Here is a 22,445-nt window from a genome sequence, read left to right as displayed (position 1 = left end):
AAGTATATTTAAGAGATATTATTTAAGATATTAGCTTTATCTTTAAAGTTTCTGGGATAATCCTTAGGAACGCTCACTTTTCTACTTCGTAGATTTCCATTTTCCACAACTTCCTTTTCACAATATAACAATACCTCAGCTATCACCACAATAAACAACAATTTTCACAGCATTTATTACTTGTTAAACTTTGTCAATCAAAGCCCTTAACAATAACCCTTAACACAATCGCAATCGCTGGAGTGTGACACAGCTTTTATGGCCATTATGCAACGTATAGACCAACCCCAAGTTACCGGAATGATATATTCGTGGGATGAAATTAATTTAGTGAGATGCAAATTGAACGAAATCGAGGAAAAGTGAGTAGGGGGTAGAGCATATCAATTAAGGCCCCGGGCCTCAATTTACATTTCAATTACAAAGCGTTTGTCGAAAATGTCGGACATTAGGCGTGCGGCAGGTTGATCTAGTATCTAGTATCTTGTGGCACCAGACATACGCTCTATATAGAACACATTCATTATTCAAACTTGGCAAATTCTATGCCATTAGTCAGGAGTCGAGTTGGTAAAGACAGCGAAAGCGTAGCCAGACGATGTCAATTGTTGTTGCTGGGCTTGTTAACACGAATCTATCTGTGTTGGCTGGCTAAAATCTGTATCTGTATCTGTCTCTGTAAATGTATCTGCGATGCGATGTGAGTGCACAGAATATTAATTACACAAACTAAAAATGCAACCAAACACAATCGCCTGGCTGAGTTTCTCACATTGATTGATACTCTCCAGCCCAGACCAGGCCAGGCCAGACCAGGCGGGTTGTGCAACATTTTTGTTCTGCTTTTGTTTCCCAATGAGTTGGCATTTTTATGTATTTTTTTTATATATTGAAATTGAAACAATTTATGCACGCAATTAAGCTGAAAGCGGAGCCAGCTTCAAGCTGAATCTGTGGCATGCAAGTAAATTTGTTTTCCGCAGCTTCATGTGTTGCATAAACAATGATATGGGTGCTTCAAGTTGAAAGGAGGGTGCCAAGGAAGCTGAGTGGATGGATCGGTGATACATGAATAAAGAAATTAACGCCATTGACTGTTGTTTTTTTTTTTTTTTTTGTTTTTTGCTGACAGGGAAAGTTTAACTAGTTAAGTTGTTGTTAAATAATTAAACAATTTCCTTTAAATTTAGTTTTCAAATATTTTTTACAATATTTTAAATACAGCTATAAAACTTTCCCAAGAAACCGCCTAACCTTTTAGTCAGAGTACTTAAAATACTCCCTCCTTTAAAACGGATTTTTTGTGGCCCATTAAAAAAATATGTAAAAACAAAACCTCAAGCACCTTTCTCCGGTACCTCTCCTTCTTGGCCCGCACTCTCCCCCGACCTCCCCCGGATCGAACCCAACGACCGCATCCTTATCTTAGTTAATTGTTCAATTACATTAAAGTCAACTCATTTGGAGTCATTAGCATGTCATTAAGGCACCGCCGACTAACAAAAAATAAAGAAGACCCAACCTCATACTTTCTCCTCTCAGCTGCAGACGCGTCTTCAGGTCCCCTTCCTCTCTATCTTTCTCCCGTAATTCTTCACCGCCGAGCGTGCAAGATGAACATGCTCGATAACGATATCGGGGATCTACTGTGTGTGGTGTCTGTGTGTGTGTGTGTGTGTGAGATATGAAAAGATGTCTCATCTTTGGGGGCTTAATTACTTGCACGCGTGCTAGAATTTTCTCATATGAGCTGCGGTATAGTTGATTCATCATCATCTGCTAGCCCCTATCTCTATCTCTTTCTGTCTGTTGCAGCTGCAACAAAGTTTATTTAAATCTTTGGAACACGCTTCTTCTGTTTCCTAAATGTTGTTTTTATTTATCCCCATGTTAGCTGTCTGTTTTGTGTTTGCCTGCAATGTTTTTGCCTTTCTTAATTAACTCATTAGGATTTGGCCAAGAGAAGGTAAGGGATTGGGCATGTAAATAAATGAGAAAACATCATAATAATCTTAACATCAGTTTAGCAATGCCACTAATTAGGTGTATGAGTGATAATTAGATCAGCGTTAGTTTATTTTGTATATAAAAATACAATTTCTGAGAATTTGTTTATAATTTCGAATGGATTTTTGGATTACCTATAAAAGTACTGATAAAACTTCATAGTTACATGAAGGAAAAGCAACTAACAGTTAAGATAAATCGTACATTTGACTAACAACTCCAGAAAACCCATATACCCTAGCCCATAAAACATAGGGTAACCATTCATATATCCCCCATACGACTCTGGCAATAAACAAAAGTCAAAAACTGTTGCTGATGAGTTCATTAACGAACTAATTTCAACTTAAATTAAACTTAATGCGAAATGATCGTCATCAGCAAAGCAAACAAAGAACCGCGAGCGAAAGAGAGCGAAGAGGAATGTTTTAATTTGCAGCTTCTGCGGAAGAAATCAAAGGAGCAAAAGGGAGAGTAACCCGCTCTCTTGCGATTCCTCTCTGGCCCATGCAAGTTGCAATGCAACAAGTTCGAAGGCTCCAAGCAGCAACAGCAGCAACAACAACTACACATCCGTTTTTGTATTGGCGACAGCGAAACTTCCCCCTCTCACTCCGCCACACACCCTTCTTTTAGTTGTTGCTGTTATTAATAAAGACCACACATTTTGACAAGAGAGCAAAAGGGGACCACCCAAGTGCAGCTGCGCAGTCGCCGTTGCAGTCGCTGTAGCTGCCGCTGTCGACGCAGAGCGTCGTTCATGCTCGCAATTCCAGGCTTCCACGGCTTAATTATATGCGAAGAGAGCAGGGCACCGAAAAGGGGGTTAAGAGCAGGCAGTTAAACTCGCGCGCGTTACTTAATTCCCCAAATGCAAATTCTTCTGCGAGAACCAGATGCCTATTGGTGTTTTGTAATTGCAATCGAGGGTAAATAATTCACTAGCAAATATTTATGTACGGGTATATGTATGTATGTGTGCTTGCTTGTGTGTGGTCAGGCTCCGTTGGCTTTGGTGGGTTAATAGCACTAACCAACTAGTCGCTTAATAAAAATGTCATTGCTACATTTACGGTATGCAAATGTGGGCAAAAAGCGGCTAAGAGGGGCTTAACTCAGGCGGGTAATCCCGAATCAATGTAAAAACATTGCAGATAAGCAAGGAGACAAAAACAACAACAACATCAGCAGGGGACTATCGGAATCAGGTGAATTACACTAGACAAGCTGGTTTCGCTTTTTTTATAGAATATTTCTCACGGTGTTTAAGATTTTATGAAAGAAATTTAATAAAATTTGTAAATAATTAAATCAGTTTAGGATGCAACAATAAAAATCGTTTTTGTTATCTAGTGTAGCTCTGATTTACACGACCGTTGACAGGCCAAGATGACCGCAAAAAGTGTCTCGTCTTTCGGCTTGTCCCCAGATTATGTCGTCGAGTGTTAGGGGAGAGCCTTCGACGTTAAGAGCCGCCTGCAGGAGCGGCAGAGATGCAGAGCTCAGTTTTGGACCACCCTAAAGGCAGCCTGAGAATGGAAATGGGAATGGGTCCCAGCTTTGGACCATCGTGCTAGGTGGTCTGCTGCCGCTGCTGCTGCTGCTCTGCTTTCCTTATTGTTGTTGTTGTTGTGGCCCTCTTTGCCTTGCCAAAAAAGCTGCCAGCTTTAGAGGTTCGATCCGTGAGTCATTCCATCTCGAATCTCTGGAGAGAGCGAGAGAGAGATAGCGATAGCTGGGGGAACTCCTAGGTGGACACACAGATACAAGGGCACATACATACTAGTGTGTGTGTGGTCCGCGCTGATTTACTGAATCATCGAGAAATGCACAGGGAGAAAAGTATGACTGGTATTTAGCACTAGTACTATTCTGGTACTAAGAACCTTATAAAGAGTATTTCTCTGTGTTTTACTTTAAATCACTTTTGGCAGTTCTAGTTGATCATATCTTAAGATATTCTTTCTTTTAACCCCATTTTTTTCCAGTGCATCAACCGGAGATCATAATGATGATCATCTCTTTGGCTGTTCATCATGTGGTTCTTGTGTGCGCCGTTGCCTTCGAGTTGCGGGTGCGTCTCGTGGTCACTGATCTGGCTCGACTTCCCCCACCACTCTTCCCCTCGGCTACCCCAATCCCTGTATGAATCCCTCCATCCAGTCCAGAGACCCTCTCCCTGAATCTCCCGTATCTGTGGCTGTTCCTCGGTTCTGGTATCCGTTGGATGCTGCGATCGCGGCGCAGATCTCCAATTAGCCTGCCTTCTGGTTGATGACTTAATTAAGTCTGTGTGGCGCCCCCTTCCCCCCGATACTTCCCTTTCGCCTATCAGTTTGCGTTGCATCGATTTCGGTTTTGTTTTCCTTACGATTTCGATTGATTTGTGAGCTCAATGGAAATCTTGGCTTGTTAATTGGTTGTAAGAAGTCCAGACATTGCGCATGCATTAACCCCTTACATATAGTACCACCCAGCTATAGCCCCCACCCACTCTCCGCGAAACAGTGTGATTTATGCTTTCCCCGCCCTTCCATTGGATCTTCTTTTAGGGGGAAAACTGCATCTTTAAGTGTTTTGTGCATTCGGTTGACATCTTGCTGCATCGCATTTCTCATGTTGTGAAATATTTTTGCAAATCTCTGACATGTCGGTCCCTTTGATGGAATCCTACTCCAACTACTCCCCTTTGGCCATGTGGGTGGCCATCTAGATGGATGGATGGATGGATGGTTGAATGAATGCTTGGCTTGCTTTAAACGGAATGGTTTGGCTTAAAAATGCACACACGCTTTTCCCCCACTTTAATAGCTTACAATGAAAACTCTTCCGATCTTCCCTCTTCCGAATTTGGAATGTATGTGTGGTCTGCGGGCTTTTTGGGGCTGCCAGATGGAAATGGAGATGGTGGGCTATATAGCTGCGAGATCCAAGTGAGTCATGTGCCAGGCGTGACATAGACATACTCGTAAATTACACTACAGGAAAATGCCATTTGTCGATTTTCCGAAAAGTGTTCAATTTAGTTTTAATCGGGTCATATAATTTACATTCTGAGGGTGCTTCGATTTATGGGTGGTCTGAGAAAAGTATTTTTAAGAGAGACTTAAGATCATTAAGGGTCTTAGCTGGCTACATGGGGTTAAAGTTTAATAATATATAGCTATATATCTATCTACCTTAGCTCGTCTCATGTTTTCCCTTTCAACTCCCAACCACCCGTAAACAACTTAAGCGAAGTACCGCCCCACCATAACAACTTATATTTAATGCTACTTTCGTTTTCGCTTCGGCAATTTCTCTCAGTGCTAACCGCCTGCTGTCTGCCCAGTAGTCAAAACATAGATATATACATATGACCTGCCCCCAAAAAAAAACACTCGAATCGAACCACAAAACTCCTTCGACAACAGTTGGCTACTATAGTTAATGGATTTTTAATGACAAGTCTGCGGGCTGCCATTGGCAAAGTGGAAAATAACTCATTTTGTTGCGGTAGCCATGGGTAAGTACTAAGCCCTAAGTATAGCCATATATAATGCACATGTTAATGCGACCGGGTAATGTCAACAAATTTACAACAGTTAGTTCCGCCTTACGCAGCTTTCACCGCCCACAATTTAGCTGAAAATGGGGGAAGGGGCAGCGAAGTGTGTGGGGTTTTCCAGCCCAGCTCTAACCGCATTTTCAATGGAGCGCAAATATTTGCCAGTTAACTCCCCATACCCCCTTCTTGCACACTTTTCTTTGCAGTTGCCTGTCTTGGCTTTTCTTTGTTTATTTCCCTAGTGCAGCAATTTCCATTTACCTTGGTCCATCAAATGGGCATTTTGTGTGTGTTTGCCACGGCCTGCCTGCCTGCCTGCCTGCCTGCCTTGTTTCCAGTTTTCTGCCTTTTGCCACATGCCAAGCGATCGTGGACCTGGTGGATCCTCAACCACCGTACACCACCCTCCCCCTTACACCCCCTTCTTGGGGCCGCTTTAGACACACAAACAAACTGTCAGGCAGCAGCTCACATGCCTGATTTGCAGTTGATGGATTTTACATTATTCACCATTTGTAATCGTTTTGCGGTTAAGTTCTGTTCGGACACATCGTTTATTGTGATTGTGTTTGTGTTTGCCGGGGAAATCGCATTCGGGGAAAGCTTTTTAACAAAGGGGCTCAGGGGGGTTTAACAAGGGGGCATAACAAGTTCCCCGATGCGAGTTAATTGAACCAGAAGGTCGTTGCGATGATCACTTGGATGTGTGGGGAATGGTCTAGATAAGTGGGGTGAGCTGGTCGGGAAAGTGTGGTAGGTAATGTCAATCAAGGAGCATGTTGTAAACAGCATATTTAGGGGGGAAATGCAGTCTTAAGAATATACCACAAACTAGAATCAAGAAGTACTTTAACATTGTGTTAATACGATTAAGATAAGTTCAAGATAAGATCATCAAAACAAGGTTTATTACTTCAGAAAACTCAAATGAAAGTAATTATAAACTTGATCTTAGAAGTGCAAATCTTTTAACCTCCAAGAATCTGTTTCTCAAACCTCTATCTACTTCATTTTTATAATTTAACTTATTAAATGCACATTTAAACTTGTTAATCGCAGACCTTTAAGCTTTAAATGTAAGTAAACTTCTAAAATCTGGCTCTCTTCTTCCATGAACTAAATTCTAACCTGTAGAAGCTCTTAGAAACCCCGCCAGCAACTCAATTCACCTTCAAGTAACAAGTGGCAGTCACCCAAAAAGTGAAACACAGAGACCTAAAAGAGACAGAACGAGTGAGCACAGAGACAGAGATGGGGGGCCAAAAACGAACTCAGCTCTGACAATTAACACCTGCTCACCTGCTCAACATCAGTGGCGGTAGCAGTGGCAACAACAATAATAAATAATAATTGCTCCAATGAGGAAAACATGGCCAACACAAACACAAGCACAAACACACACAAACATATACAATGTTGGCCATACAAACGCGTTTGTCAAAGAGCAGCTACCAAAATGAAAAAGAAAAAAAAACAGAAACAGAGAACTCGAAGCACCTGAAGCCGTCTTTCGTCTTGGCCAAAAAGGTGAGGTGGCAGAAGAGGGTGTCTGTTTGGCCTGTTTGGGTGCGATCACGACACACGACACAAACACGACAAAAGCAACAACAACAACAACGTCAACAAAAGCAACGCAACAACATCATTATCTCGCAAAACACAACTTTAACAAACAAACAAACGGCAGAAAAAAACTTAAAACGAATAAAATTATACATTTTTTTAAACTAAAAAAACTGCATTTTTCGTTTGGCCTGTGGCTTTATAATTTGGCATTTCAATAAAGAAAAACGCAACAAAAATAAACATGGAAAGCAAACATGGCACTGCCCATTAAAAAGACATTAAATGAAAACAAGTGTTGTCCCACAAAAAACAACAACAACAACAGAAAACGCAGACAACCAGTAAATAGTAAAAAATATGAAAACCACTAACGACAACTTTACAACAACCAACAAGCCAATGGGCACTACAAAAATTATAGAGCAAGTACCAAACCAAGCCGAAAGAAATGGTAGCCAGGGAACCATGATATGATGGTTTATTACTAGACCCTGACTTCATGGGTTTACTATATACAGAGAGAGAAAGAGAGAGAGAGAGAGAGAGGGAAAATATAGTTCAGGCTTAGAAAGAACGAGACACCTGTCATTGATCATGTTAAGATCTTAAAGTGATAATTTGTTCTTCAAATTAGTTTACTTAAAGAGCTATTATGGGTTAAAGTTATGACTTCTTGGGCTTGGGTTTTACTTTACTTTGAACTTATTAAAATGGAAGAGTAAAGTTTACAAAACTATCTATAACCATGTGAGTTTGTTGTTAGAATAGAGATAGATCTTAGATAGAGCTCGAAAGTTAAACAAAAAAGTCTATAATCATGTGAGTTTCTGACTGGGATAGACATAAATATGAGATAGATTTGAGTTAGAGCTAAAAAATAAGTTTAAGAATTAAACAGTAAACAAGATATATATCACAGATCATAAATAGCTAACTATTTATGTCAATAAACCTATTCAAAAAACCTCTTTGTAGACACATGATAACTAAGCAAAGTTGAGGAAGAAAATTTAGAGTTTTGGCTATGAATCATGCAGCTGAACTCAGCTAGTTTAGCCCTTTTCATACCTATTAAAGTATTTCTACTTAATCACCTTTAAAAACCCACCTTTATAGACTTAATAATTGCCTTTAAAATACACAAAATTACACAAAAATACCCCAAGACCCCCTTCTACAGCCACAAAATACCCTAATGAACCACCCAGAGACCGCAAAACAGAGTACTCAATCGCTTAACTTGCAAATCAATATTAAAATACCATAAATTTGTTTCTCCATCGGTTGTTATTTTCCAAGAGTTGGGAAACTGAAACACAACCGCAAGGGCTTTCGGTCCTCTTGCCAAATGAATGGCAAATCGTTTAGTCAAGCAGAAATTAACCGCAGAATAAGTAACCCCAAAGATGGATTTACGTTCTTTGGAGTAACCAAAAGTCAAGAACCCAATGCAGCTGCAGTGCCAGATCCCCTGCGAGGAAGATCAGGCGCCAGAGGAAATCGGACAGGAACTAAAATCAACGTCAACTCGAATGCAGATTGAACGTCGTCAGTTGGAACCCAAATCTCCTGCCCTCCACCACACGCATATCCAATTATTTAAATCCAGGCCACTAAAAAAACATAAAACAAAAATAAACCAAAACAGGGAACTTCAACGGAGTATGTAATGAAATGTTTCAATCACCGGCAGTTCAATCATCATCCAAATTGACAGAAAAACTAACTGCGAATAATAAAGCATATGAACTGAAAATATGATTACGATGTTTAAATGCAAATATTCGTTGCTCCCCACCACAGATGTTGAAATCAAGGCAAGGACGTACTCATCCAGCAGATGTTTTGCGGCGTTTTTGGGGTTAAGGAAGTGGTCTTGGGGACAACTTGTTAATGGAGAACATTCTTGTGATTGAATTCGAGGTCTGGTCAGGCCAATCGAGTTCTGGCTTTTTGTCATTTCTGGGGTTGATCTACCTTACTTTGTACGGTGATGTTTGGGATGAGGGCAGACCTTGAAAAAGTAGTAGTAGAAAGTTCTTAAAGGATTTTACTAAAAAGTGTGCTTAAGCTTCTAAGAAACACATCAATTCTAGAAGAAGCATTTGAATGTCTAGAAACTGTATTTAATATGTAAATCATATCTTTTCTTTACAGTTTCCTCCTTTAATTACTTCACTGTACTCCAAACTGAACCTTTGAACAGATTTCCGACAACCTGCCACTCCACTTAGCCGCAATCATCACACATAAGTCCGAGTTAATACCCTACCATTTCCCAGCCACATTCCATTGTGGTTTCAATTTCGTTACTTAACTGCAAATTGAGTTTCGATTTCGATTTCGTGTCGGATCGAATGGAAACGAACCGAATCAGAACGTTGGATCGGAAACCAGTAGCCAATTTTGGCATAGAGTCAATTGCAATTAATCAATACCAAATGTGGGCAAAAGCTACAAAATAATTTAACCTTTAAAATGGCAATTAAATCGTTTGGCCCGATCAGCTTCGAATCAAAATGGTATCGAAATAGTTGTTTGTTTTTGTTGTTGTTGTTGTTGTTGGACAATTAATCGATGTTGAAGGCCCTCGACCCGCTAAGACAATTAAATAACAAATTCGTAGAGTAAACGTAAACGCAAACGCAAACGTAAAAGAGCAACAAATTAATCGAAATGAAGTCGAGTTTGAACCCATTTTTGTTTCTAATTAAGCAATTTCGTGGCGCGTTTGCCTGGCGATTTTAATCGCTATCGCGTTAATTGCCGCCTCAAGTAGTTTTTGTTCTCGGGAAATGTTGCTGGGGTTTTGGCCAAGACTAACCAAGAGTGACCATTACAGCCGACGATCGTAATTGACCATGATCGGTAATGACTCACAGAGATTACGAATTCCAGGGCCCCCACCATTTATTCTTTCATTCACTCTCAATCAGAGCGACTCAATGTCAATGCACTCCAAAGCATCGGCACTGGCAATATAAAACTCTCGTCAGTATGTACATATATCCGAGACAGAAATACGTTTTAATCAACTTATCAAAAAGTGTCAGTCAAGTCGGCAATCAACATTTGCAATGTGTGTGGTCCCCCACATCATCGTGCGATCCATCCATCGCCCCTCTTCCCCCTAAGAGTCGGGGTCTTCAAGACCCCGCTAGCTGACTGACACCGAACTTAAGTGGCGCACAGCCACACACGGATGCCCAGATACTTGGATACTCAGATACTCAGATACTCTTGGACTCACAGACTCACACTCGTTCTCACTCTGAGCCAGTTTTGAATGCAGCTATCTATGAGCTCGTGGTGGACACTCGTCAGCTGGCACTGGCTAGAGCTTCAAGCCATCAATCTTATTGACACTGTTTCTTTTATTTTTACACATTTTTTTTTTTTTGGTTTTTCATTTTTGTTTTTTAACGTTGAGAAAAACCAAAAATAAAACAAAATCGGTGCGGTGGCTAGGCGAGTGGCCCCCGAAGCAATTGAGGCAGTTTAACCGATCTCGATCTCGGCCAATTGAGTTTCCACGCACACCGACTTTGCGTATCTTTTGAGGCTGAGTGAGGCTGGAGTGGAGTGCCATAATTTGTCGCTAATGGATCGGTTCATAACACGATATCCAGAGCAGTGTTAACAGGATTTATTGATGGAATTTGACTATAAATTGTATTTGTTAATTTCTAACATGATATCAGCGGTTGAATGTATCTAATCTAAAGGCTGGCTAATTAGTTAAGTAAATTTAAGTATCGTTTTACTTTCCCTTTAAAACATTTCGCATTCAGCTGATTTATCAGCCTTACCTACAAGCCTACTTTATTACACTGCAATAAATTCCCTGAAGCTTTCCCTCCTCCTGTCGCATAAATTGTATGGGAAATGCAATTTAATTACAAGAGAGATGAACTCGAATTGGCCACCAGGGCAGTAATGATGACAAAAGTGATCATAAAGCTGCCTCTGGCGATCATCAGCAACGTCATTATCATCGATTGTCAGCGGTTACGAAGTCGGGGATTCGCATTTGTTGTGATTGTCACAATTATTACGCACATAAATCGCAATGAAACCGGCAACAGGCCAACGACAATCGACAATCGACGATCAACGATCTCGATCTTACTGATGATGAGTGGAGGCTGTTCGAAGCTTGCGAAGATCGCGACGATCACGAGTCGGGTTTTCGAAGCGAGTAAATGGGGGGATGTGGCGTACATCAGCCATTGGCAAGGCCGGCAAATTGAGTAGCTCCGCTGTGTCCAACTGATCGCGGCTACTGGTTAACCAGATCGGATCTGCGCCTCAAACTTATCTCCTCTGCTTAGGCTTGACGATCAAATCTGCACAGCCATCGATGCTTTGGATCATAGTTGTTAGAGATGGGTACTTGATGGTACCAACTATCGCTTTGCTTATCGAAAATCATAATCTATGATCTATATTTTGTTTAACTTTAAGGTCCTGCTCTCCTTAATAAAAGACTGTATAAACAGCTTTAACTTTTAAGCCACAAAACCATCTTATTAAATGGTTATTTTTTCAACCTTCAAAACCTAAAAACCTGAAAATTACAACTGCTTTCATTTCCAGCATATCCGTTAATTGGTTCCTTCCACTTCCACTTCCTCTTAACCCTTCGATTCGTTTATCACATTCTCACGCACCCATCTCCCAGCCCGTCAAAGAGACGACCATCAGAGACTGCCTCTGCTCGTGGTGCATTTCATTAAGCCTTGTTTTCTAACTGCTTAATAAAATTTATTTGTATGCACACTGGAACGACGTCTGCAGGCCTCTTGGCCAAAATGTGAGCCAGCAGCCTCGTTGGCTCCATCTCAGGCCACAGCATCAGCTTCAGCTCCATCTCCAGAGTATCTTGGCTGTTGGTCTGCATCTGAGTACAGGACAAGCTTAAGCGTTGTTCGTGTTCGCTGTCAACTTGGGTGGTCCAAGAACTTGGCTCGCTGAACAACAACTTGTGGATGTGGAACGAAAGAGGGAGCCAACTTGCGGGGCAACGATGTGGGGCTGCCCCTTCACCTGGCCATCGCTCGATCCTTTTCTTGTGACTCAGTTCTGGAGTTGAGGGAGCTTCCACCGTATATAGATCAAAAGTTAGACAATAGCTGATCCCAAGTTGACATTACCTACCCTCCCTTCCCATTTCCTCTTCTCCACTGGCGCCTTTTGCGGTTTTTCTGTTCCGAACGGAGGCTTCCCGGAACGATGCTAGAATCTCTCAATTATCCGCGCGGAGTAACTAACGAAACTGATTATTTACCAAACACTCGACGTCTGATGGCTGGGGTCTTCTCCATGCCACTTGGCTACATCAGTGAACCAGTTTTTTGTTGTAGGTTTCGTTGGCTGCTGCCTTTTGTTTTCCCACTAACACTCCAAAGTTGGCCAAAACTCTTTAGAGATGATAATGAAGCAGTAATTCCAATAAGTGTGACTATCCGATTTCTCTGCGGGCCCCATCCCCATCCCCAGCTCCAGCTCTAACTCCAGCTCATCGTAGTCTTGGTCGTCGTCGTCATCTTCATCATCCTCATCATCATCATCACGAACAAGTAATTAAAGCGAAACAAGTAATAAACAAACAATAAGACGACGTCCAAGACGCCGACGCCAAACATATGTCTGAAATAAAGGGAAGCATCAGCGGCTCGCTGGGCATGCAAAGTAACTCTTTTGAGGTTTTGGTTTGTTTTTTCTTTTTCGATTGGGGAAAAAGTGAAACTGAAGGGAACCCAACTCGCTTCCCAATTAAACTTGACAAATGCGGCTGACCACACACACGCACTTCGATTCTGGCCAAGTTGGATGTCTGTCGTGACTGACTGACTGACATAAAATAATCAAAGCGACGATCCCTGCAGACATGTCAAGCTGTATGACATCCACATCAACATCTACCCGGCCAACCGAGAGCTGTCAAAGGAAGTCCCCAAAAATTTAACTTGGCCCTTCGGCTCCCATCTCAAATGATCATCGGAGGCTTAAACTCAGCTTGGGTGCGAGTTATGTGCTTCAATTAACACCATAAAGGCCAGCGGGGCGGCAGGGAATGGGTTAAGAGTTAAAGTTTTTCTTGTAGAAATGGAAGAGAGTTAGTATATAGTAGAATATTAAAACTGAAATCAGCCAAATGGGGGGTTTTTTGGAATAAAGTTTTTATCTAAACATTTTACGGCTAAAACTGGTTGGGAATTATAATGCCAAGCTGAAATATCACAAACCTAATATACTAAAACCTCTTAAAACAGCAATGCAATTACTCGCAAGACACTTTTAACTCCAATTAGACCACTCCCAACATTTCTTCCATAAAAACCTTAACTTTACAACCGATCTTTACTACTCCTTAAAACTTTCCAATCAATTAAATGATAAGTTCTAACGACAGATCGAAACCTGAAAGTAGTGTCAGCTACCGAACTGAAAAATGAGTTAAATTAAGGCTGGCCAACTGGCTGATCAACGATCAGCTATCCGCAATCTATTGAAATATTCAAATCGTATATCGAGTAGGTAGACATGACCACAACTTGGATCGGTTGGGTTTATAAGCTCATTATTAGTGACAGAATACCGAAGCGGAGTCTGAGTGTGAGCAATAAATAAACGATTAAGTAACAATCTACGTGTGTGTGTGTGTGTGTGTTGGCCGTCAAGCCTAATTAGATTGCGATAGAAGCCCAAAGTTCTTGATTCGTATATACATATAGATATAGCATACCCCCACAGCCTGCAGTCTTATGGGGATTATTTGTTTGTTTTGCCAGATGCATATTTGGTTGCCAGTGATTGACTGCCTGATTGACTGCCTGACTGACTGCCTGACTGCCTGACTGAATGCCAAAAGGGAGACCCTGCCCCATTCCGGAATCTCGCCCACGTATCTCGAAAAAATATTATTTGCCTGATGAATGAAGTCATTTGGTTGTAGAAAATATTTTGACAGCTGTAAATATCTCCACACCCCGCAAAGCGCGATGTTGCCTCGTTTTCAAATTAACACAAATGAAGTTATAAAAATCATTTTTATATGCCATGCCCAGGTTATACAATATCAAAATCCCCCAAACCCAAATGCGGAAACTTGTCTTTCATTTCAATTCAACATTTTTTCGGCTTTGGTTTTTTTTTTTTTTTTTGTTTTTTCTTTTCGCTTTTGGCCAACTTGGGTGGTCTTTTGGGCCTAAGCTCGTTGTTTCGAGTCTTGATTGTTGTGATCTGCTGTGAGGTTTCTGTTACATACGAAATTGAAATTTCTGAATTTTTAATATTTCTTCTTTGTTGCCAGTTCGATGGAGCTCAAGTCAAATGATAGATAAGCAGGTCGCGGTCTATTGAGTGTGAAATTGGGCGAAACCTAAGGAGGCAAGGGGTTAATCAGGGCTAACGAAGATTTAACACTCTAAATGTCAAGTTATTTAAACTGTTTGCTTGGTTTAATAGGGGGGGTTAATATTAATTTAAATTAATATAAACATAAACTAGATGAAATGGGGAAGATAAAGAGAATGTTTGTTGGTAAGACTTTAAATTAACATATTTTTGGAGGTATGAAAAGTGGTTACAAAACCTCATTTAAAGGCTAAAAGTATGTTTATATTTTTATAATTTTATCTATTAATAATTTCATAGACATTTTTATGATTTTTCCCCACTACAACCCTACAACCCAAGCATATTTTTACATTTTCATCCTTTCTTCCTTTTTGAAATGCCTAATCTACCCCATTTTCCTCACTCTAGCCTACGGTATGCAGAAACAATTACAAAATGCCTGGCCAATGCCCAATTTCAGGCCATATTAACTGTTGAGCAGCAAATGCAACTGTCCGCGGCAGCAGTTTCAGTTCACATTAACCAAATGCGGTCAGCAGTCCAGTCACAGTTTAAACGACATTTTTCGCTGCTGCCGCGCTGTTATCGTGACGCAGGTTAAAAAAAAAGATATATATATATATATATATATCAAGAAGGGGCAAGGGGCGTTTGGGGGTCTGACAGTTTTATTACCAAGGCGCATGGCTGCTTTTTCCAGTTGCGGCAGTTGCAGTTGCCAGAGCCTTAAAAGGCGCTACTAGTTGTTGTTGTTGTTGTTGATGTTGCTGTTACAGTTGCTGCCCCTGTTCGCTGTTGATGCTGTTGTTGTTGCTGTTATTGTTGTGTGTTGCTTGTTGGTTGTGCGATAAGTTAACAGTTGAAATTAATTTTTGTCACTTCATAAATCGCCGCCGCTGATTGCCATTGCCTTTTCTACCTAACACTCATCATGCACTGAGAGGAAAAAGGGAGCTGTTAACAGGAGAGATTCAACTTGAGATTGCCAATTAAAAGATTTATATTAGATTTATAGAATAATGCCTTATTGAACCTTCAACGTTTGAGTATTAGCAATACCTTAATAAGCTGATGCTGTAAACTTAAAGTAGCGTTACTTAACGTAGCGTAACTTAACGTGACGTACCTCAACGTAACGTAACTCAACGTAACGTAGTTTAACGTAACAAAAAAGTAATTTCCGAATTTTACATGGAAAAACTACCTTCCATCTTAACGTAACCTAACTAACCTAACGTGACGTAACGTAACGAAAACGTAAGCTCCCAATTTCACATGGAAAATAAAGACAAACCATCTTAACTTATCCCAAAACTCAACTATATCTCTCCCTACCCAACTTTTCCCTTAATTACTTTTTGCTTTTGACCTAGAAAAGCCACTCTAAAGTACTACCCAAAACCGATAGAGTAAGAGGCCTTAAAGTGCTTTCATTTAATAGTTTTCACCTATCTAACCACTCACCTGGGCTAGAACTTTCTTAGAGTGTTTGGCCAGGAAAGAGGCTAGCACATAAGCCGGTAAGTATTTTCCTCAATGGCTCAATTTGGCGGCCAGCAGAAGGGAGTGGGAAAAGCCATGCCGAAGTTCTCTCTTGAGGCTTGGGATATCGTGATTATCATATGACGTGACAGCCTCGCATATTTATGAATGCATTTGGGTCATAAACAACGTTGTTGTTGGTGTTCTTTCTGCCTTTTTTTTTGTTGCGTTTGCAACGCAAATTGCGCACTTAAGACATAAAATCGTTTTTGGCTAAGAAACTTTTCGTGTTGCTATCATTGATTGAGTTCTTTGATGGTTGCCAATAATCATTTCTGGCTATATGAGAGCTCTCTCTCTCTAGCCTGAATCCTGCTCAAATTGGCCTAAATGCATAAGTTAAATGGAGTTTAGGGGGTAGAGTGTGAGCTTATGGTTAGTTGGTCATATCACTCTATTAAGATTCCATTTAATAGGTTGTTTAGTTTTAATCTCTTTTCTCTTTTTATATTAGAAATCAAAGCCTAAAGCGGCACTTTACATATAATCGGAACAAGGCTGACAATCACCACCCAAGGCGTCATTTTAGTCTTACTAACTAAATCAGAATTCTGCTTAAGGGTTACTACTATCACCTATTAAATTGCTGGAAAAATGCTCATAACTTTTCACTTATCAAAGAGCTAAGAGCTGACCTGCACTCAAGCGCTTCCTCTCTCTCTCTCTCTTTTAAAGCAATTTCCTTAGTAAATTTTCCACTTAGAACATGCAAAGGCAAAAAAAACTTTTCCAGCAATTTTCCACAGAGATGAGAAAATCGTAGGCTTTCGAGGCTGGCGAGAGGGGAGGGTAATTGCAGGCCGGTGTAATTGAAATTCGTTTGTTTATGTTGTCATTGTTGTTGTTGTTTCTTGTTTTCTGGCTGCTAGAGACGCGTCTTCTTGGGCAAATTGAAAATTACTTAATGGTTCAGTGGCGATCGCTGTCGCTCCCGTTTTTCCGCTGGGCCCCCTCTTCCTCTTTTTTTCCCGTTTCTATTTTCCCGCTTGTCGCTGTCTCAGCTACTGGTTAAATGAGCTCAAAGTGCCGGACAAATGCGAAAATTGCTTTCCATCGGTGGGTAAAGGTCAGAAGGGGGCTCTTGGATAAAAAGAGAGGTGAGTGGTTGTGGTCTGAGGGACTTTAAGGTGAATTGTTTATGTTTTTTACGATTGTGTTGGGTTAAGAAAAAGTTGGAAATAAGATAGGTCAGGTCTTGTCCATATGGGCAGGGCTGAGTTTATCAATATTTAATATATAGGCTAGCATATGTCTGATCTTTAATATTCTTTACGCACAAAAAAGTCTACCGAAGCAGGCTTTTAGTTTTTATAGTTCTTTATAAGAAGGGTTATAACCCCTTTTAAGTTTTTTCCAAAGAGAAATTGTTCATATGCCTTAATTAAATATATCTTTTCCCGTGAGCTGGAAGTGTTTTTCATTGTGGTTTTTAATAATAAGATGCAGAAATAGGAGATATTTTTCAATAACAAAAACTTGAAGAATTAACCGTAAGAACTGTATGTTAATCAATGGCTTTTGCATGATCTTCAAATGTGGTTTCTGTTATGAAAACTACCAAGAAACATACCCCATCCTTTCTCTAGTTCAACCAAATAATCCATAACTCCCAAAGGCAAGCTAGTCAAAACCGAACACTCCCTCATACAGCCCCACTAAAACCCATAAAATATAGCCTGGCAATTTTTAAGATTAAACGCAATCTTGTTTCGATTATCAAAAGCTGTTCGTGGTTTTATTATAATGCCATTAATCTGCATCGAAAATGGCGCACAATATGCAGTCGTCGTGGTCGTGGTCGTCCGACAGCTTCCCATATGTTAGCCATATATCATTTAGACCACAAATGGCCGTTAAATGCAATTAACTAATTTGTTGTCGAATGTACGTTTTTGGCAACTGTTTTAATCGCCTACACACAGTCACATACACACTCTGAATATGTTGCATTAATTTGTCAAATTAACACCTTTTGTTGGCGTCGGGGATTAAGTAAGAAACTTTTAATATTTTTCAAAAGCAACAAATTTATGAGTTTCATTCTTGGCAGGCATTTTAATATGCCAGGATTTTGTAGCTGACTTTGGCCAAATCTCACGCTAAATCATTGTTTGCCATGGCAGCTGCAGTAAGCCAACTCCAAAGCATTTAGCCTAGCCTAGCCTGGCCAACTTCGAATCGGAGGCCCAAAACGATAACAACGACAACGACGACGACGACGCCATCGCCTACAACATTCATTCAAATTATGGAACCGCACTGCGATCGAGATCTCGTTTTAGTCACGCTAAATTTATACACAAAAAAAAAAAGCTTGGAAAAAAACCTAAAAAATGAAACTGAGAAAATGAAAAAGCCACAACAATAAATACACCTTAAAAGCGAGTGAGACGGAGTGCGACAGAGATAGCCAGAGCTTGGAGGGGAAATATAAAAAATCGTTTCAAGTTAATTAGCGAGCGCGACAAAAAACCCACCCAAAAGCGTAGATTTATGCACTCGGAATTCGTTCGTTTTTCGGGGCTTTCAGTTACGAGAGACTCCCCCTAACCCAGAAAACCCTCTCAAAATAATTATGGGTTTGACATCCATCAGCGTAATGAGTAAATTGCCAGTTGATTTGGGGCAAGTTTGTAAGCTGGGTGGAAAATTGAGTATTAGGAAAGTTTTGGCAGGAATTTCTAGTTGATAAACTTAGCTAAGAGTCTTGGATTTGAGAAAGACGGCTTGTTTAAATCTACAAAACGTGTGGATAAGTGGCTAAAACTGTTGTTAGTGCTTAAATGGCTGAGCTTTTAAATCTTACAAATTGCATTAAATGATAGTTAATAAAGCAATTAAAGTTAACTTGTTTAAGATGAAGTCACTCTCATGGTTATATGATCATTTATTGCTAATTTCATAATGAAATAATGTTTTTTAACTGCTTAGCTAGACAATACCAACTAGTAAGGTTATAAAAACACGCATTTATTAGCTTTTGAGTCTCTTAACCAGTTAGATAGAACTTCGGTAAGCCATTATAGGTAATCAACTACCTTGCCAAGCTAATAAAATCAAACACCTTACCCAAAACTAAGTGATTTACACTCTCTATTTACCACTTGAACCGCATGATCCATGGTTTTACCAGGGATTCCAGGGGATTAGCCAAAAACTATCAAGGAATCTGAATTGCTTGTTCAAACAGCAATAAGCCACCCCATTAAATGAACTCCACTCCGTCTGCATATGAAGTCCACCCACCCTCTCCCCATTTTAGCCATGAAATTATTAGGCAAACGATTACGAATTCCCTGCGGTGGCATAAACTAAATTCATGAGAGTGCCATGATTGCTGGGAGCTTGTTTTAGGGTTGCTTTCGAGGGTGGGTATATTATCACACACACACAAGCATACGAAGGCATAATGAGCTTAAGTTATGTTACATAAGCCATAAGGACATGAAAACCACTCGAGCAGACACTTCAGTTTCGGGGTGAGTGCTTCGCCTCCTTGCCGCTCTCACTCACTATTTCGGTGGTTGTGGCAAACTAATGAGCTGTGGGTTGCTGTGGTTTGGCTCCGCTTGCCCCGGCCCAGTGATGTCTGTCGCTTGTTTGCACAACCGCTTTATGAGCCACCACTCAGCAACTCGTCTCCTCGAGTGTGTGTTTGAGTTGTGGAGGAGCAGCGAGTGAGTGGTGCCCCTATCACTGCAAGAAATGGCGACTAAAACGCGGAGTAATGTAAGGAAAGTGGGAGATACTTTGGGAAGTAAACTAAGTTTACACTTTAAGATGTATAGATACGATGTTAGACCGTCGGACCTCGCACATTTGTTGCATATTTAAGTAGGAAGCTTAAGCTAAGTATCAAAACTCATCACAGTTTCCAAAAATCTATAAAATCGAATGCATTTTTATCTCAAATCACTTTCTTTTATTGATTCACGTTTTTAACTTATTTCTGTCTCAACAGTGTAAGACTCACCTGAGCTGGGGCGATCACTGTAGCGGGTGCAGTAGACCCACGCTGGCCAAACGATTGGCGTGCCCGATTCCTCGCCAGATTTACTTCCTGATCCCGTTGTGCCCGCAACACCACCCGTAGGTGGTGGCGACTTAACCAGATCTACTGGTGCCACAGTGGTATTCGTAGTGCTGCTGCTGGTGGCGGTGCTATTGGAATCATTGCTATTACTGCAAATATTGGCCAGCGAACTGGAAAAGCTCAAACTCGAATTGGCAGCGGCATTACTTTGGGCCAGATTCAAGGGTTTTCCTGATTTTTTTGGAGCTTTAAGGGGAGATCTGCTGCCATTGGCAGTTCCAGAGTTTTTAGTACCACCAGTAGTGCTGCTATTTACACTGCCACCGCCTATATTGCCACTTAAAGCCGCAATCTTGGGCAATCTGGAACCAAAGTCCGCCTTTAGGATGTTGTCTATGCTGAATTTGAGAGCCCGTTCGTGGAGATTTTCATTGTTATTGAGGTGATTCTGCATGTGATGATGGTGTTGGGCTTGATCTCGTTGCAAGAGCAGTTGCTGGTGAGGATGTACAGCTCCACCTGGCCCCAGTCCCAAGGCCGTGGCCGTCAGCTGAGCCAGTGCATCCTGACCACTGGGCACTGTAGCAGCCGCCGCTGCCGCCATGGCCATTTGCAGTTGTTTTCCCGCCGCCGCTGCCGTCAGAGCATTCACCCTGGCGGCGGCCATTAGATGCATCTGCTGCTTCATCAGCTCCTCGGCATAGAGCTGGGATTTCCGCAGGAACTCCACCTGGAAGGAGCCAGTCGAAGGAGGCAGCTGCAGGAGTTCCTCGGGCGACAGAGGCGGACATTCGCTGGGCGGTAGAACAGTAGTGGTGCTACTAAAAGCCGACGGTCGGTAAATTTGACTTATCAGAAGCCTCTGCCTGGCCTGAGCTTGTGCTGATAAAGCCGCCTGAGCCGCTTGCGATTGCTCCTGACCAACGCTCAAAACACTGGTCTCACTGCAGCAGCTGGCTGGATCTTCTAGGTCAAGATCCTGCTCCTCCTCCGCCTCCTCCTCATCCTCTATGTTCAGCTGTTCCTCACATTCCGTGTGCTCCTCCTCATCATCCTGGACTTGCGGTGAATTTCCCGGCTGAGCCAGCGGCAAGGGCAAGCAATCCGGATGCATTTCACCCACCTCCTGCCCTCCACCTACTCCCGCTCTCCTCTCCTCCTCGTGGTCCTGTGCCTCCTCCAAGGAGGGAATAATCAGATTGAGCGGGGGCGGTCGGCTGCTGGCCAAGGTGGACATCAGTTTTTGGGCTTTAGGTCTTCAGCTTGAAAGTTCACATGGACCAAAAGCCGACGGCATTTCAAGGCAGCCAAAAATCATTTAAAAAACATAAACCAACAAAAGCCCAAAGCTATCACTTCGATTGGCAATGACACTGCGCTCTCGACTCCGATTGACAATTATTTTTAGGTGATAAACTTATCGAAACCGACGTTAATCCGCTCGCCCGTTAAAAACGTAACGTGCGCTGTTACGAACCGCCGACCAACTGATTCTCTCGCGAACTGAAAGCAAAGCGAGACGGCTGCAGCTGAGAGCCGCCAAAAGAGAACACTCTCTCTCGCACACGCTCTCTCCCACTCTCCATCCCGCTCTCGCTTTTTCGAACATCCAATCAGCGGCTGCTGGGCGTGACCTACGGTTGTCCCGCTCGCACCCACTATCTGTCGCCTGTCAGTTGAGGTTATGTTAAGTGTTTGTATATTTGTTAATTAAGTGCGTCGTCGCCCCAAAAAGAGAAAAAAAAGAGAGGAAAAAAGAAAAGAAAGAAAATAGGGATAAGAACTCCACTCCATTTCCATCTGCGCCTTGTCGCTTTGATTATGCGCTGCAGCATTTAAGTCGTAAATCTCACTCTATGTAGGCTGCCCTCTTCCTTTACCTACCCCCTCTCTCGTTTGCTCCTCTTTGCGGTCTGGCATCTGCAGTCCTTTTTTGCTGGCATCCTCCGTACTGCTTTATATACCCACTCACACATTCACACGCACATATGGGCGGACTGGAGTGTGTGTATATATTTATGTACAACACATGCCACAGCTTCCCCATCTCCTTCACTCCTTCGTTTCCTTTTACTTTTTGTTGTTGCCCCGATATAACGAAAATTTTTGCGCTTTTTGATGTCATTGTTGTTGTTAGCTGCGCTTTATAAATCACCACCACAATTTTTGTTGCCCCAACATCTGCCGTGATTTCATAATTGCTTTTGATGCTTTTTTGTCGCCGTTTTATTGTTTGTTGTCGTTTTGCCTTCACACATCCCATCAGACAACATTGATGATAGTTCTGCGTAAATGAATACCAATACACGTGCAATTGCATATGCTTAGTCAGGGGCGTAGGTTTATGAGTATTGAAAGGGGGTTGGCGAAGGAATAGGTGTGATTAGT

General features: G+C 41.6%; 1 protein-coding gene across 2 annotated transcripts in view; it reads right to left on the bottom strand.

The window, feature by feature from the left end:
• Positions 1 to 21,566, bottom strand: part of LOC108106645 (homeobox protein invected) — a 32,798-nt gene extending 11,232 nt beyond the window's left edge. For both annotated transcript variants that reach the window (XM_017213859.1, XM_017213860.1), the window contains exon 1: positions 19,998 to 21,566. In XM_017213859.1, coding sequence (XP_017069348.1) covers positions 19,998 to 21,294 — 1,297 coding nt within the window. In that variant the 5' untranslated portion in view covers positions 21,295 to 21,566. The remainder of the gene's footprint in view (positions 1 to 19,997) is intronic.
• Positions 21,567 to 22,445: the final 879 nt, after the last annotated feature.

Source organism: Drosophila eugracilis, unplaced genomic scaffold (genome assembly GCF_018153835.1).
Source record: "Drosophila eugracilis isolate 14026-0451.02 unplaced genomic scaffold, ASM1815383v1 contig_90, whole genome shotgun sequence".
NCBI classification, from domain to species: domain Eukaryota; kingdom Metazoa; phylum Arthropoda; class Insecta; order Diptera; family Drosophilidae; genus Drosophila; species Drosophila eugracilis.
The sequence above is the reverse complement of the archived record's forward strand: the minus strand, read 5'-3'. Positions and strand labels throughout refer to the sequence as shown.